This window comes from Aedes aegypti, chromosome 2, assembly GCF_002204515.2.
Source record: "Aedes aegypti strain LVP_AGWG chromosome 2, AaegL5.0 Primary Assembly, whole genome shotgun sequence".
Lineage (NCBI taxonomy): Eukaryota > Metazoa > Arthropoda > Insecta > Diptera > Culicidae > Aedes > Aedes aegypti.
Window position 1 is genome coordinate 238,546,983 of NC_035108.1, and position 18,242 is coordinate 238,565,224.

The 18,242-nt window shown below is 39.7% G+C and overlaps 1 protein-coding gene and 1 long non-coding RNA gene across 3 annotated transcripts in view; one reads left to right on the forward strand and one right to left on the reverse strand.

Moving 5' to 3' along the window:
* Positions 1–18,242, forward strand: part of LOC5564197 (multiple epidermal growth factor-like domains protein 8) — a 42,879-nt gene that overhangs the window by 15,705 nt on the left and 8,932 nt on the right. For both annotated transcript variants that reach the window (XM_021844538.1, XM_001648489.2), the window contains exon 4: positions 10,228–17,032. In XM_021844538.1, coding sequence (XP_021700230.1) covers positions 10,228–17,032 — 6,805 coding nt within the window. The remainder of the gene's footprint in view (positions 1–10,227; positions 17,033–18,242) is intronic.
* On the reverse strand, positions 1,041–1,748 carry LOC110676482. The gene is made up of 3 exons (XR_002500431.1): positions 1,728–1,748; positions 1,423–1,493; positions 1,041–1,363 (listed from the first exon to the last, which is right to left on the reverse strand). It is a non-coding gene; the product is annotated as an uncharacterized LOC110676482 (long non-coding RNA).

Genomic DNA, 18,242 nt, shown 5'->3' on the forward strand with positions numbered 1-18,242 from the left:
AAACATTTTTGCATTTTTAAAACATGTTTGAAAAATTGCATTATTTTATAACATTCAAGTGCTCAAGTCAAATTTAACGTGTAATTAAAAAAATTGTACCTTTTATACTGCCCATAAAAGCATAACTGTCCCATATGGATTTTCGAACCCACACCTTTTTTCGTCGAAACATCCATGTTTTAATATGTATTTTACTATGCACATAAAAATTTACACACTTTGTTTGAAAATGTTGTGGAAAAATATGAAGTTGGTGCAGTCCCATATTGAAAAATAAAGGCATAACAGTCTCTATATGAACTTTCAACCGAAATAACAACTGCGAAACATGAATTGTGTTCAAGTTTATATTTTTTGATGATCAATAGAAGCAAAATGAGTTACCTGTGAGGTTGTGCTGAATGAATATGGCAAGTAGAAATGTACTAGAAAATCATGAACATTTGTATGAGAAGTCAAACTTCAAACTTTGGGCGGTGTTTTCTCAATGCCTACTTTTTCAATATGGGACAGTTATGCCTTTATGGGCAGTATATGTTTCTACAATCAACTTATCACAGAAGAAGAACCTGGTGGAATTGAAATAATGTCAAATCGATTTTTCCGTCATTTACACGGAAAATAGAATATGTTCCATAAAAAAATAGGAAATTTTCAAAAGTATGGCAAAAACTCAAATTTTTATTATTGTCAAAAATCGGTACACTGAAAACAGCATTGTGGTAAAAAATACCATGTTGATGGTTTAAGTTAAATACACAGCACCACTTTATTTGTGCAGACTACCCAATGCATTTTTTTCGAACACATTGTGTCGTTATTTTCACCATGACGGCAACGAAAGAGGTGAACAGTCAAAATTACCATGGTACATAGTTATGTTGACGACAAATAAAAGTTATTTTTTCAACCATCTCTTGCATTCAAAATTACTACAATCGTATAGTAAATTTCAATATAAGAGCATGGTAACTATAAACACATTTCTAAGTGATATTTTCAACTACCAATTGCATTTAAAATAATAAAAATCGTGTAGGTTTAAATTGAGCTAATTTTATTGAAATTCATCAATTCCGATGCCAAGTTCTACGCATGTTACGTACGTATTTGTCAATTTGAGAAGGAATGAAATACGACGGATGATATTGATGTTACGGTGTGACGTAGGAGTTTCAGTGGTGCGTACTGGTTCAGGAGATCCGAATAGCATTGAAAAGGCGCTAACCATTGTCACCGACACTGATACTTGGCTGACCTTCATTTGGTGCGACTGGCTGTCGTATGTTCAGGAACTCCTGATATCGAATATGGTCTGCCTTGAAGAGCACTACTCCGGCTCGTTGATTTTGATTACCATCAGCTTAAAGAGGCGAAAGTTAATCGGGATGAACATATGGTAAATGTTATCAAGAAACTTACCTTATTCTCCTGGTGGATGATTCACTGAGGCTGCCAAAGCATAAATGCCGATCCGAAGAACCAATCTAGAACTATTAAGAGAACTATTTGGAAATAACGAAAACTAAATGCATCCAATAACCACTAGTGAATTCAATCTAATTGCTTTGATTTTTCATCGCGGACTATAAAATAAGAAATTTTAATTCCGGCAAGTAATGCAGAAATATTGTTGAAATGATTCAGAATTTATTTGACTTCAAAATATTTTTCTCTGCGTGTGGGTATGTCAAATTGAATTGATCTTTGATGATGGATCTACCTACACGTTCTCACGGTGAGAGCCCGATTACGATTGAAGCTTTTACCAACTCAAGTTTGTTTTCACAGCTCTGTTATTATTTTCGATTATTGTAGGATATGAAAAATAGAGAAAAGTATCATAATAATTTTTCAAAAACATTATTTTTTATAAACTTATTAATTCTATAATACTTAACCGCGCCTTTAGATGGGGTACCTTTTGAAATGTTGTGTATTTTTTCTTAGTTCGGAAATCAAAATGATTTTATTTTTGACTTAAAACTTGGACTTAAACATCCATATTAAGAAAGTTCTATACGACTTTTGAAACATTTTTGCATTTTTAAAACATGTTTGAAAAATTGTATCATTTTATAACATTCAAGTGCTCATGTCAAATTTAACGTGTAATTAAAAAATGTGTACCTTTTATATGTTTCGACAATCAACTTATCACAGATGAAGAACCTGGTGGAATTGAAATAATTTCAAATCGATTTTTCCGTCATTTACACGGAAAATAGAATATGTTCCACAAAAAAATAGGAAATTTTCAAAAGTATGGCAAAAATTCAAATTTTTATTATTGTCAAAAATCGGTACACTGAAAACAGCATTGTGGTAAAAAATACCATGTTGATGGTTTAAGTTAAATACACAGCACCACTTTATTTGTGCAGACTACCCAATGAATTCTTTTCGAACACAGGGTTAAACAGTCAAAACTACCATGTTACGTGATTATTTTGATGACAAGTAAAAGTTATTTTTTCAACCAACTCTTGCATTCAAAATTACACGAATCATGTAGTAAATTTGAATATTTTGGCATGATAACTATAAACACAAATTACCGGATGCTTGTTTTCTTGTGAATTATATAATTTGATCCCGAACAAAGAATCCATCCAGATTTTGGAGGTCTTCCAAAGGACACTGATAAAGCAAATTGTCATCCCTGGTCACCGGTACTGGCATTTGCCTACACTCAAAATAATCCAAACGCCATTGTTACGTGAAAACATACGTGATTTTTTTCCATCGCACTTTTCACGTAGCTCTTACGGGAATCATAGGTAGCCCAGAATGAACGCATGAACTTTTGTACTTCGTCCATCCCACCGGTGCTACACGTAAGAGCTACGTGGATTTTCCGGTAGCCTTTACAAAGCGTATCAATAGGACCTAGATGGTTTTGCATTAAATTTAACTGTAATAAAGACCAATCTTATTTCTAATGGGTCTACCCCGTTTGGCATAATGCCATATGGCATAATGCCGTTTGGCATACAGTCGTTTGGCATAATAGTCGTTTGGCATAATGCCATTTGGCATAACGGTCGTTTGGCATAATCGCCATTTGGCATAACCGCCGTTTGGCATAATTATGAAAAACGTTGAATTTGATCAAATTCCTTCAATTAAGCAAAGGGGCTGTTGATAAAATGCTGGCGAACGTACATTCTGCTGTTAATTATTAATAGGACATACTGTAGATCTTCATTTTTAAAGAAAACCAACATCTAATAAAGCTATTTTGGAATTACATCATTCCCGATGCCATTATGTCCGGGGTATTATAGCGCTATTATTATTCAAAAAATAACAAAAATGTGTCCAATGCCTAAGATTTGCCATGTTGTTTGAAAAAAGAAGGAACATGATATTTTCTGACGCACATTATGGTCCCGGATATGACTTTACCATCGTGGTATCTTCCTTTTCAAATTATGCCAAACGACTATTATGCCAAACAACTGTTATGCCAAACGACTTTATGCCAAACGACTGTATGCCAAACGGCATTATGCCAAATGGCATTATGCCAAACGGGGTAGACCCTTTCTAATAGGCTTTGGAAGATAATTAATTCCCTATTGGAAAATGTAAACAAACTTAGAAGATTGTGATATTTTTATTCTAAATCTGAGCTTTTTGAATCCTGTGTCCCCAATTTTGTGAGTCTGGTCTGTCTTGTTGCAGCCTTCGCGTGCTATAATTGATAGAGATAATAAATCAGGTATAAAATATGAAGTAATGCAGGGATTCTTTGGTATTAAAAGCATATTTACCTTGAAATCAATCTTACACAGGGTTTACAGCAGCAGCAGCTTCCGAAGTTCTTCAAAAATTAGGCGGGCGCCATCTTAAGATTTGAGCTCAACACCGAATGTACGTACAATATGCAGATGTCAAAATGAACTTAGGCACCTACGTGGATTTCACGTAAATGCGATAGGTAACCTCAGTAAAAATTACCGAGTCACTATTTGGTGGTTATGAATGGTTTAATGATAGCCTAGCCTTTTTATGCAGCGACAGGTTGTCTGGTCAGGAACAACTGATACTGAAGAATACTCTATGGTACTACCACAGACAAACAGACGTAACACTTAGAACAAATCGCGATCAAACTCATAGTCGAGAAAACATGTACGCCCAATGCTAACATCGGTGTGTTTGGCCGATAGGCCAACAGATGGCGGTAGTGTGCAAACGTCAAACGCGAACAAAAACGATCCGAGCGCTGCGGATGGTGGATTGACCACCTACAATATATTTGAATCGACCGTTAAAAAGTTGGTCGATGGACAATGATGAGAGTGTGACGTCTGTTTGTCTGTGGTACTACGCTCAGCATTCAACAAGCTAAGAGCTAAGAGAAGCGGTACCGTGCATCCCCGCTAATTTGAACGGTACCTCATGCAAACCATCGGGGTTCATTTTTAGTTTGAACATCTAGTCACCCTAGAACCGTGCTTCTGGTTACCCGTTTGGCTATTTTGTTTTGATTCTGCATTCCGTTCCACAGCGTTCCATTTCACTTTACTCCGTTTCATGAGCTAAATGACGTTTGAACCATTTTTAATCTGAACGATGTGCAAATTAGCGGGGTACAGATGAAAAGTGGTCAAACCAACGGTAGTTATTGAAGTGTGGTAAACGCTGACGAAAAACTTACGTTTTAAATTTAATTCGAAAACCTCTGGTTTTTCATCACGGACTGAAAAAAGAAATGTCTGATTATCAAATCAATAAATCTTGATTACTTTTTCAAATCGACGTAAGTAACTTTCATACGGTTTTTAGAAAATTAATTCAGAAGAATCACAACCTGTCTTCTGAAACTGTTTTAAAATGAATCACCTTTTTAACATATTTTCGACGTGTACATTTCTTATATTTTGCATACAATGAGCTCGCGTTCAAAAACTATGGAGTTCCTACTATTTCACACAAGAATTTTATGACAAATTGATAAGCCATTTTATTCAGTTACTTGCGACGTTTTTCTACCAGTGTAAAAGCGACTCAAGTAGTGTTTTGTTTTTATTCGTGATTAAGTCACTTTGTCTCTCCATACAGCGGGGCGACGAAAGTAGTGGTTTGGTTGCGAAAGTTGAAAATCTTACTTTCACCGTTTTGTAAATCCGGAAATTAAACGTTCTAAAAGTGAAAAGTTGAGTTGGTACAGAGCGGTACGTGTAGAATTCCGCCTGTTTAACACGTAGGATCGATAAAGTAAGTTTGTATACTTTTTTGACTTGAGTCTGTATGAATAAGTTTTCGAGAAATATTTATTCTACGCACCATCGGTCTGTGTATGGTTAAATTTTTCCCATTTATTTACTAAACAACGTTATTGAATCAGTGCCCAAAAATGTCGTTCTTCATGCCCATATTCACATAACAGTCCCATGTTAATAGGAAATCCCACACGCAGAGAAAACTATTTTAATATTAAATATATTCCGAATCATTTCAACAATGGGTGGTATGAATAAAAAGCGTTCAACTTCACTACATGTAGCATCTACTCAAAAACAAAATCCACAAAGTTTACTACACTTTTGGTATGAATAAAAAGCCTTTCGAACATGCAGTACGTACTGCTTTCGAACATGAGCTTTTACTACATACGGGTAGCATTGACTGATGCTGCACGTTAAGAAAATTCCATTTAGAGTGCAGAGTGATTCTGCACGTAAAGAAAAATCTACTCAGAGTGATGCTTAAATTTAATACAATCATGCATATGAAGGAAATGCATGAAATCTAATCGATTACGCGACCATTTGCACAAATTAATGAAGGTGCTGTAATTTGACAAAATTTGTGTAATTTTGCGATTAGTCTGATATTTCTTTATGTGTATGATTTTATGATGATGGTACATCAATGAAATTTTGGTCCTCGCCAACGCAAGTGTTTGACGATGTTTTCTTAACAGCATGTTGAATTTCGGAAATTCTAAGTGTTTCTATCATATTCTTGGTGGGGTTCCTGTTAGTATCCTTAGACATTCAAGATTGTAGAATGTAGAGGTTTTGATGGGAATTGTAGTGACTCCGATGGTAGTTGTTAGAATACAATGAGGATCTCCCCTAAAACTCCAGGGTTCCCTTCGAAATTATTGAAACTCTTATCGGTTTCATAAAAAATCCCATTGGAATCTAGAAACTATTTACCGAAATCAAAAGGGTTACATTAAAGCTTTGCTTTGAAATTCCAACGAAACTGGAGATCAACGGAATCCTAAAGGTTTTTACAATAATTCCAAAGATTGATTTTCAGAATTCCAAATATTCACACAACAACTCGCAGGAATCCCACCGAAATCTCACAAATTCTTACAGAAATACCGTCTCAAAGATACCCAAAGAATTCCAAGAGATTAATAGCTGGAATCTCATTACCAACCGAATGCTAAAGTTTTTACCAGATTTCTAATATTTTCGCAATATTCCTTGAATGGCTTTTAAAATTCCAGAATTAGAATTAAAAATCCGACATGCCTATCGGTGTCCCAAAGTTCCTATAGGAATTTCGGAATTCCAAAGAAAATCTGTGAATCTGAGATTTCAGAATTCACACGTAAAATTCAGAATTACTTTATAAATATCTGAATTCTCACTGACATCCCAAAATTCATAGAAAATAACATAATTATCGTAATGCCAGAATTCACACGGACATTACAAATTGCTACGGCCGATAATATTACTGGAATCTCAGAATTGGAGGGGCGAATGTTTTCGTAACCTCAGAATCCCTAAGCAAAACTCAAAATACCTTCCGAAATATCAAAACTCATATCGTTTTCCCATGATTTTAACTCAAGAGTAAATTATTCCATTCAATTCCGCAATCTAAAAGCATGTGTAGCAACCTCTGAAGCTAACTACCAGTAGCTTTGTAGTAAATGCTACCTTTATTCATAGCAATGCGTTGTTTGTAGTATGTTCGAAAGGTGTAGAAAGGAAAATGACACAAACATGTTCCACTCGTGTTCCACATATAGCGTTTACTACCGAGAATGTAGTAAACTCAACTTTACTACATTTTATTCATACGGCCCTATTTCTGCATTATTTGCCGGCCTATAATTGGTTTTCATTGTTTTAATAACTACCAGCAATTTGGTTCAACAATATTTCTTATTGAGTTTGACAGCTTGGCTCAATGTGGTTCAACAAAATAAATTTTTGATTTAAAAAATATTGTTTTTGAAACAACAATATTTTCACATGAAAATAAAAATTTTGATTTTTAAAACAAGGTTCTGTTATTTTTAATGTTATAATATTTTTATTTGAAATAATAAAACCATTTTATTGCTCCAAACCCCTATCGCATTATTTTCCGTTATTATGAAATGAATAAAAACGATTATAGCTTTCGAAATGATTATAATTTACACCTTTATGTGTTACAATTCACTATGATACAGATTAAAAACCTGATATATGTACCTGCGTCTAATTAGTGAATAAATTTGTTCTGCACCGCAAGTGACGGGGTTAGATTCGTCACTGAAGAATCATCAGCTCAATATCCTTCCGCTGAGTTAGATTCAGCGGGTCGATTAGGAGTTAACTGCAATTATTTTTTAAAAAAAAGCTTATTTGATTCAAAATTTAAGAAAAGAATGATCATAACTTACCCAGAAAGGCTTCGATTATGGATTTGGATAATTAAATAAGTTGATTTATTAAACATCTCGTATGGAAATTATCACCTCATCCGCGACCGGCATGTTTACTTTCACACTGTTTGTTTATAGTCAGAAACAAAATGGCAGGTCTGGTCTTCAGCTTTAAACACCGAATCAGAATCAACAATGAAAGTATTTGAAACAATCAAATCTCTGATTTAAAATAATGTATTTTATTGTGGTTTTAAAAATAAATGTGATTCGAAACGCTGTCAGAACAACAAACATATTTTTGTTTTATTTTGATAATCATCATTGTTGTTTCAACGCAATTTGTTTGATTACAACAAATTGAAAGCGCTTGTCAAAAACAACAAAAATAACTATTGTTTTGAATAGTTGTCAGTTCTCTGCGTGCATAAGACATGGGACTGTTCTGCGAATATGTTTAGAAGGAGTTAACTCGATTCGTGGATACAAATGTATGGCTGTAAAAATAATCCTTTTCCTGTATTCATTTTTAATATGCGCATGGTAAAATCGAAAACATTCACTGATACTGTTTACTAAACATCATGTCAAGTCGACTTCGAGAATAATAATTTTTGACTATAGACACATAGTTGAAAGTACAGTGTTACAGCTTTGATAACATGTTAATTTCAACAGCATTGTTAACAAAAATGTCATAATTAAGGCTACTACAACATTAGTTTTAGTGTACCCAGAAAAGGCTTCAAGAAAAAATAAAAAAAGGTAAGGATGCACAAAAACAAAAATTAGAAAAATCAAAAACCAAAATTCATGATGATTTATTTTGAACTATTTCATTTTTATTAAGGTCAGTTTAGTATAGAAATATGTACAGTTTTTTAATGGTATTGTTGGAAATATGTGTGCTAAACAATCCGCTGATGCTAAGCCTACATGCAAACTTCGAGAGTTTAAAATTTTGTGTAAGCTAAAGCACAGACAAACAGACGTAACACTTAGAACAAATCGCGATCAAACTCATAGTCGAGAAAACATGTACGCCCAATGCTAACATCGGTGTGTTTGGCCGATAGGCCAACAGATGGCGGTAGTGTGCAAACGTCAAACGCGAACAAAAACGATCCGAGCGCTGCGGATGGTGGATTGACCACCTACAATATATTTGAATCGACCGTTAAAAAGTTGGTCGATGGACAATGATGAGAGTGTGACGTCTGTTTGTCTGTGGCTAAAGTGTGAACTACTGAACTCATTTTGAAATCATACAGCATTACAAGCATAGTTTTTTGCTCATAACCCGTTTATTATGCAAAAATTTGCTTATTTCACGGGAAATTTACTACATTTAGGCGTATTATGCAGATTAAAAAGACACGGACACCGTCTTCAGCTATTTTGTTGTACATACTTAACACTAGACAAAGGACAAGCATGTTCCAGTGGCACATTCGAGAAACATTCCTGACAAAAAGATTCAATGGCTGAAACGGGAATCGAACCCACACCACAGACCTGACGACACTAACCGCTTGGCCACAAAGCCCACAAAGTTTAATTTTGAATAAAATGATCAAATACCTACACGAGGTGTAAGAACTTTGACATTATTCTTAGATTCAGAGACCCATTTTTTTTATTCTTAAACATTGGTGATCAATTTCGACACAGTGTGTCATTTTAAATTTTTATATTAAAACTAATTAAAAAAAAATGTTAAGTGTTATTTTATCAACAACTGATTTTGTCGAGATTAATGTGAGAATACAAATTTGAATTCCAAAGGATAGAATAACAAAAAGTTGTAAAATACTGATAATTTTGCCCCCGGATTACGATACCTTGCATCGAAAATTTTTCCATGAGGAATGTTCGCTCCGATCAATGTTATCGAGCTGATCAATGTTTCCTTGTTATAGGTAACGTATTTGAAGTTCTCTTTAACCCTCTAATACTTAAATTTTTATTTTCGATCTAAATATCATTTTTAGTTTTTATTTGCAAATCTATGAATTATGGTTTTTGATTTTTTATAATTTTTGTTTTTGAACATTCCTACCCTTTTTCAATTTCTCTTGAAACCTCTTCTAGTTACTGATTTTTAGCAATAATAAAAATTCAAGTTTTTACGGGAATTTTAAAAATATTTTTTTTTAATTTTTTTTTCTGGAATTATTTTTATTCTTCGTGTAATTAAGGGAAAAATAGGTTTGAAATTATTTTAATACCTCCAAACTCTTCTTCTGCGATAGGGTGATCGTAGAAAAATATAAAAGGTACGATTTTTTATATTACACGTTAACTTAAACCCAGGCATTTGTAGATTATATAAGAATACAATTTTTCAAACAATTTTCAAAAATACAAAAAAGTTTCAAAAGTCATAAAAAACTTTTCTTATATGCGTGTTATGAGTCAAGATTTAAGCCAAAAATAAAATCATTTTGATTTCAGAGCTACGAAAAAATACACAAAATTCCAAAGTGTACCCCGTCTAAAGGCGGGGTTGGGTATTAGAGGGTTAAATGTGTCGAACATCATCATTCCAACATTGATAATATTAACGAATTCACATGTTATCTCTTTTTTTTTTGCAGGAGTACTCTGGCCAGTCGTGTAGTCTGCACAAAAGTCGCCCCGTCCCGAACGAGTGGCATTGGCTTTCCAACTCGAAAAATGGTTTGACGCCCCGAGCAACCCATACGGCCGTGTATTATGCACCGTCGGATTCACTGTACGTTTTTGGCGGTTACAATTTGAATCACGTGTTGGACAGCTTGCAAATCTATCGATTTGCTAAAAGTATATGGGAAAACGAGTGGGGCATGCGAGTCAGCCCCCAAGAAGAGCCTCACGTGGTGGACACAACGGATGAGAAGTCTCAAATGGGAGTATGGCTTTCTGAGGAACCTAGTGGGCCGAACTTTTTCAACAATGTGATCTATTCGTTGGCTGACAATCGAACGGGTCCTTTTGGAGGAATGTATGCAAACAGAAGTAGACCAGCCGGACGTTACGGTCACGCAGCATGTGCCGTTGAGGATGGATTTGTGATCTTTGGAGGTAAGCTGGCGGGTGGCCGCTTGTCGCACGACTTGTGGTTGTATAACATCAGCCACAACAATGGAACCTGGTCGGAAAGGGCAAGGACATCATCCTTTCAACCGCCATCGCTGACAAGACACACGCTAACACTCGCCAACGGTTATATCTACGTATTCGGAGGAGCACTGGAAAGTGGAGAGTTTTCTTCGCGTCTATTTCGGATCAGGTTGTCGAACAATCCCGTCGAGGAACAATGGGAGGAAGTTATACCACGAGGTGGCAAGACACTAGACCTTCGCATTGTAGCCCATACTACGTCCTATCATAGACATAGTAAATCGTTGATAGTGTATGGTGGCGTAGTGGCAGGTGTAGCTCGATTTTCGAAGCTTTCAGATCGCATGTTTTCCTTTCATCTTAAACACCTGCACTGGGCCGAAATAATGTATCCGAGAACGCCTTTGCGAGATGCCTATATTCCAAGGGAACGTGCATTCCATACTACCACCATCAATGGAAACTATTTAATCGTATTTGGAGGCTACACGCACCGTCACAATAAGGAAGAAATTTGCTACGACAATCAAATGTATTTATACCACCTAGGATGTCACAATTGGGTGAGTCAAGATGTTCTGGGAACCAGCCGGCATGCACGCTATCCGAAGCAGCAAGGAGTATTTGCTCATGCTGCTGCTCTAAGAAACGGCAACACTTTGTTCCTAGTAGGAGGATACCACGGAAATGTGAATGGAGACTTATTGGCGTACACTTTGCCACCGTTGTTAATTGTTGAGAATGAGGAAGACTTTGAGCCGGAGGCTGCCTGTCCAAAGCATACTTCCGTTACGGAATGCTTATCGGATCCTGAATGTGGATGGTGTTCAGCCGATAATGTTTGCTACGGTCGAACGATAGGCGCCAACTGTACTACTAATTTACAAACCACAAGATGTCGCGGCATTTGTCCCGCCCTTGGCGATTGCCATTCCTGCTTGATTCATGGTTCGGCCGCGAAAGGAAGCTCCAAGTCAGTTTCCAACAAGCTGGGCTTCGACAGATGCACTTGGTGCGTTCAAAACGCTCGATGCCACCACAATAACGACAACTATGGAGTTTGCGGCGAAGATACACCTTCTCAAAATCCCGGATGGTGGGGTACAAAAGGCACAGAAGTGCTTTCTCCGGATCAATGCACACAAAAAGACACTCGTCCAGGGCTCACTTTTCTGAAGTATCTTGACCCTGTCAATTGGTCGATGCCCGATTCGGTAATGGTAGTAAACGCCACTATGGTAGATTTCAATGTTCCTTCTAGTACGACGCATGCAGAGCAGTCGTTCAATGGGCAGGTCGTGGCACGATTACTTGGCTTCATTCGGCCACCGGCAGTTTGGGAAGGAGCTGGCGAACGCTTGCGAGCTTGCGCCAGTTATTCACAAGCAGTTCTTCGTATGGCTTCAACTGATCTGGGCACGGCAAACTCCCGTAAGAAGGTTGTCCCCGTAGTCACAGCGAACATCACCGCTGGTCAAACCGTTTGCGAAATGGCTCAATGGAGAAGTTTAGAGCCCCGTTTTCGAGTGATGGTGGACTTCCAAGCCAAGCGAAGTACAGCAGTTAACATTCAGAGCCACCATCAGCAAATCAGTAAAATGGGACTTCAGCACAGTGCCATTGGTCAGGAAAATCCCAAAACCTTCACGTTCGAATTTTTGGAACCCTTTTCCAATGGATCGTGCGGTTCCTACGCTAATTGCCTTCACTGCTTGTCTGATTCCCTGTGTGGATGGTGTGAGCTGACTTCGCAGTGTATTTCCCGTCAGTCCAATGAAAGTATCACCTGCCGGAAAGGGTCCAATTGGCGCTACCTGACCGTGCAACCAGCACAGTGTTCAAACTGTTCCAACTACATATCTTGTGAGCAATGCATCCAAACTGGGATTTGCGAATGGTGGGCAGAAGATGCTAGATGTTCGCGAAAGGGAAGATCTCTGACGGCGGTCGTTGAGTTGGATCAATGCCCAATTCCGTGTTATCTGCGAACGAATTGCTCAACGTGTTTGAACGAACGGGGACGCTGCGTTTGGTGTGAAGCCACAAATCAATGCTTCAGTTTCTCCGTCTACACAAGCGAGTATCAGTTTGGACTTTGTCGGGAATGGCTTGACCAAACAATGCCAACGCCGACTACTGCCGGGAGTCAGCTCGTAAGTCCGCCTGTACAACAGTGCAAGTCATGCAGCAGCCATAGAAATTGTTCCCAATGCTTGCGTTCGCTTAGCTGTGGGTGGTGCTATGATGTGGATAACCCAATCGAAGGGATTTGCATGCAAGGAGATTTCAATCGATCCACTTACAATTGCCCGGAAACGTTGAACACAACGTCGGAAAAGGCTCGATGGTCGTACGCACAATGCCCGGACGTTGACGAATGTGAACTAGGTCTGCATGATTGCCACGAGCAAGCGGAATGTTCCAATACTCATGGCTCGTTCAGTTGTCGCTGTAGGAAAGGTTTCCTAGGGGATGGAGTTCGAAACTGCATTCAAACGTGTTACGAAACGTGTGTGCATGGATACTGCTCTGGAGGACCCGATTATAGATGTCAATGCGACCTCGGATGGACAGGAATAGACTGCAGCCAGAATTGTGAATGCAACAATCACTCGACATGTGTCCAAGGGGTGGGCAAATGTGATAAATGCATGAATTGGACAGAAGGTCAGTACTGCGAGCGCTGTAGTCCGGGAAGTTTTGGAAACGCTACATCAGAGCTTGGATGCCAACCATGCGATTGCAACGGACATGGAAATGAGGCATTGGGGATTTGTGATTCTCAAACGGGCGAATGCTATTGCCAGGATAACACCGAAGGACTAAAGTGTGAGATGTGCAATCGGAACTTTTTCGGCGATCCAAAAGGCGGTGGACAATGTTACTATCAGTGCGAACCCCGGGGAGTGCTGACAAACGTTGGCACCGAAGGAATCGGTTCGTATCAATCGCACCGTTCCATACGAGGAGGTACAGAAGCACGCGAATGTCTTTGGATCATTAGTCCATACGTGAAACATGGCGGTGAACTAAAAAATGCTATCATCCAATTTGAAATCGAACCGCAAGATATGAACGTTACCTGTGGGCAGAATGCAGTTTATGTGTATGATGGATTGCCTGATTTAACGGGTGCTACCCAACAGAAGCAACTGTTGGCAGTATTCTGCAGCGAAGACAAAAGCCCATGGGTCACGGAAGCTCGCTCAGGCCATCTCACAATCCACTACAAACAAGGAGGTCACGGTCAGGGCTTCAAAGCAATTTACAACGTAATGAGTTGTTCGATCAATACGTGTAAGCGTCCGTATGTGTGTCATGCGGATAAATGTGTCTGTCCAAAAGGATTTGCCGGACCACGTTGCTCGCTAAAAATATGCCCTTCGGATTGCAATGTCGATCGAAAGCAAGGGACATGCGATATCGGATATGGGCGATGTATTTGTGCGGCCGGATATGGAGGTCCCGATTGCTCACGAACTATCAAACCTTCCAATATTGTATTTATGGAACTGTTCAACTCATACCTCATCTCCGATAGCTTTGAACATTTACGCAAAACGCTTCCTCGCTTTGGTCATTCCTTGGTCGCCGATCGTCGTGGGTCGCTATGGATGTTCGGAGGATATTCGCTATCCCATGGTCCACTGAACGATATTCGGCAGTTCGACACCAAAAATAACACGTGGATGCAGGTTACGGTCGATTCCAGCCCAGAAGATCGAATGCCCCAAGGAAGGTACTTCCACGCAGCAGAAATCATATTCTCAAAGCAAGCAATTTACATCTACGGTGGGCTCTCCCGAAATCAATCGTCCCATTTAGTGCTGGACGATTTCTGGCAGTTTGGATTGCAAACGCAACGTTGGAGCATGGTTACACAGAATGGGGCTAAACCACCACCACTTGCTGGGCACACCATGACAGTTGTGAAAGAAGCGGACAAAGATGTCCTTCTGATAATTGGCGGATTTTCAGTAGATAATGGAATGCAGAATCGCATTTGGATGTTCGACTTGAGCTCGAATAGTTGGTCCAAACTTCTAACCACCGGAGCCAAACCCACGGGCATTTTTGGCCACAGTACAGTATGCCATCCTACTAAGCAAATTTTATATTTGTATGGGGGTATCGTCTTCACTGATGGAAAGTCCAAGGTATCGAACAAACTTTACGCGTTCAATTTCAAAAACCTCAAGTGGACCGAACTTCCCGCTTTCGCCAGCAAACCATCTGACTATGTTCCTCAAACGCGCTACCTACATTCTGCTGTGACGACGGAGAATTACATGCTGGTGTTTGGTGGCAGATCGCACCCTGGTAGTGTCGGAGACACAATGATAGCTTACGTGTATAAGTGTAATCGATGGTTAAGACTGGGTGCAGACATCGAAATAATAGGAAACACTTTTGGCCAAACTTATGCCCAAGCGATGACTCAAGATCCGGACTACGATGCTTTCTACTCGGTGGGAGGCTGGGACGGAAGCAGCTACAGCCGTGTAACGAAAATCATCATGCCACCGGATCTGTGTGACTTGTGGAGCAGCTCAAAGTATCACTGCCGGCAATATATGGGATGTAGTTATTGCGCGATCACAACTATGGAAGGGTCCAAAACCCATTGCTACTCGGTGGGAAACTCGGATGTTTGCGATGCACAGAATGGAACTTTATCATTCAACAATGGAGCGCCTTGCGACGATGAGTGGATTTCCAAACGGAATTGTTCCTTATTCGATACTTGCTCGACGTGCCTCGCGTCGTTCCCATCTCATGTTGAATCCAATCCCGTCTGCCAGTGGTGTCCGGAATGCGGCGTCCGTGGGAAATGCCTTCAGTATGATAGCGATTGCACAGCAGAGAACAAGTGTCAATTCAACCATTCGACCATCATAGAGTTAGACAGCTGTCCTGCGTTCAATTGTGCCGCTTCTGACTGCGAGAGTTGCCATGCAATGTCGAACTGTTCTTGGACATTTACAGGAAAGCATTTCCAGTGTCAGTATCGGAACGAAACCGACAGTAATAAGAAACCTGCTGCATGCCCGCCAAACTGCCATACTTACACATCGTGCAGCGCTTGTCTGAGTCAGCCATCTTCGGAAGGCGGATTTGCGGACTGTAGATGGTCTACCCAGTTGAACGAATGTATCTCTCCCAGTTACCAGCCGATCTACTGTGCTGGAAGTATCTGTGGACTAGTTTTAGATCCGTCCAACATTGAACAATGTCCAGAGCCCTGCGGTGCATTCAGTCAATGTGCCACGTGCCTCCGCCACGCTCATTGTGGTTGGTGTTCACGCAACGGAACTGAAGGGGATGGTGTTTGTACCGAAGGGTCTTTGGATAGCCCAGTAGATTACCCGGCTGCTTCGACATGTGACGTTATCTACAGCGTCAAAAACAACATAACAGTCATCGATCGGAATGACCGGTTCAGCTGGAATTACGTGAAATGTCCTCCGGAGAACGAATGTGCCAATAGCCATCATAGTTGCAATGTCAAGTCGGAACGATGCGTAGATCGACCGCACGGCTACGAATGCCAATGTGCCGACGGGTACAAATCTGACTCTGGAGTTTGCGTTCCCGTATGTCGACAAGGCTGCGTTCGAGGGTTGTGCACTGAACCTGACAAGTGTGAATGTGACTTTGGATATGTCGGTGCCAACTGTAGCATACAGTGCCAATGTAATGGTCATTCGAATTGTGCTGGACCGGATCAGCTAGATAGCTGCCTACATTGCCATAACAACACCCTTGGCTCTCAGTGTGAAAAATGTATGCCGTTTTTCGTTCGTGATCCCCGAAGTAACGGAGAATGTATACCATGTAGTGAATATTGCTACGGCCATACCGATCTTTGTGTTTCGAAAGAATTGGAGCCGATCGTGAAGAGCATGACCCGTATAGAGCTGAACAATTATCTCACCGAAGGATCCCAGTCGGATGCCGTGTGTTTGCGGTGCGAAAATTTTACGGATGGGGATCGCTGTGACACGTGCATTCCGGGCTACTTCAGAGGAGCTACCATTGCCAGTGATTCGTGTCGTCCTTGTCAGTGCCACGGGCACGGGGATATGTGCGATCCGGTAACCGGCGAGAAGTGCAATTGTGGAAACAACACGGAAAGCGACAATACCTGCTCGGCGAAGGGGAAAAATCTGGCGTACAGTTGCTGGTCGATGCAGTGCACAAAGTGCAAGGATTCCTATTCGGGTCATCCGTCCAACGGGCATCAATGCTACAAACATATCACGGTGGATTCCAGGATGTGCTTCGATGCCAAAACAATAGGTAAGTTTGATTTACAGTCTGATCGTATATTAAACCTATTCCTAACCTAACTTTCTTATAACGCACACTTCTACAAGATACTGCTGAGCGTTATAGGAGACAAACAATTTTCGCTATTTACGGGTGTTGTCAAGTATCTTACGTGTTGAAAGATAGCTCAGTACTGTATTTGGCAAAGTTTCAATACTCAGCTACCTTTTGAAGTTAAGGATCATTCTTTTAGATGAGAACTCGACCGGTAGGGGCACTCTCTATGACTTGTTTCATTTAACCTTATGAGAAAATGCAAGAAAGACGCGGCATAAAACACAAACCATCACAACTCTGCGGGGCCCGTTTCGTTCGGGCGGGTCACTCAAGAGTTTCTTTTTAATGTGAGTAAAGGTGAACATAGCAGCAAGAGAAAAAAGTATCAGGAGGAAATCCTCGCACTTTGATGCACTCTCACTCGAATCGTTCGAGGATTTGTGTTGAGTTGAGTTCAATTTTCACTCCTTTGAAAAACTTCGAAATCGCCTCATTTTTGTAACGCAAAGGAGTTTCTGTGAACCCTGTGTATAACATATGATACGTGTAGACTAGATCCTGATGGTTTGGGTGGTTGACGTTGTTCAGTAGAAAGAATCTAAAAGCAGATTTGAGTACATTGTACTTTTTAATTCCGCCCTAATTACTTATCTTTGACAGATACGCGTATTTCGACTACCACTTGAAGCCTTTTTCAGTGTCAGTTGCTCGTATCCACAAGTAACAAGTAACTGACACTAAAGAGGACTATAAGTGATAGTTGAAATACGCGTATCTGTCGAAGATAAGCAATAAAGGGGGAATTAAAAGGTACAAGGAACTTAAATCTACTTATAGATCATCTTTTTTTGAGATTCTGCTCAGAGGGCTCGAACACATTAATAAGAATTGTTCAATAGGTTAAATACTGACATGTAATGGTCCTCTAAATATGGCCGCTAGTAAGCATGCAATTCTTGCAATTCTTAAATTGCAATATCTCAATATCCTTAGAACACTTGGAAAGATGCCATCTTCGTTTTGGTAATCATACCATCTAACAGACCTGCGTCTACATATACGAGTTGGAAAAGGCTTCATTATAATGGACGACAAGCAAAAGCGCCAGGTGGTGGCCGATCAACGAAAGAATGCAAGTTGAGAATCAACGTTAGCATTTTAGACATTTTCAACTTAAGCATTC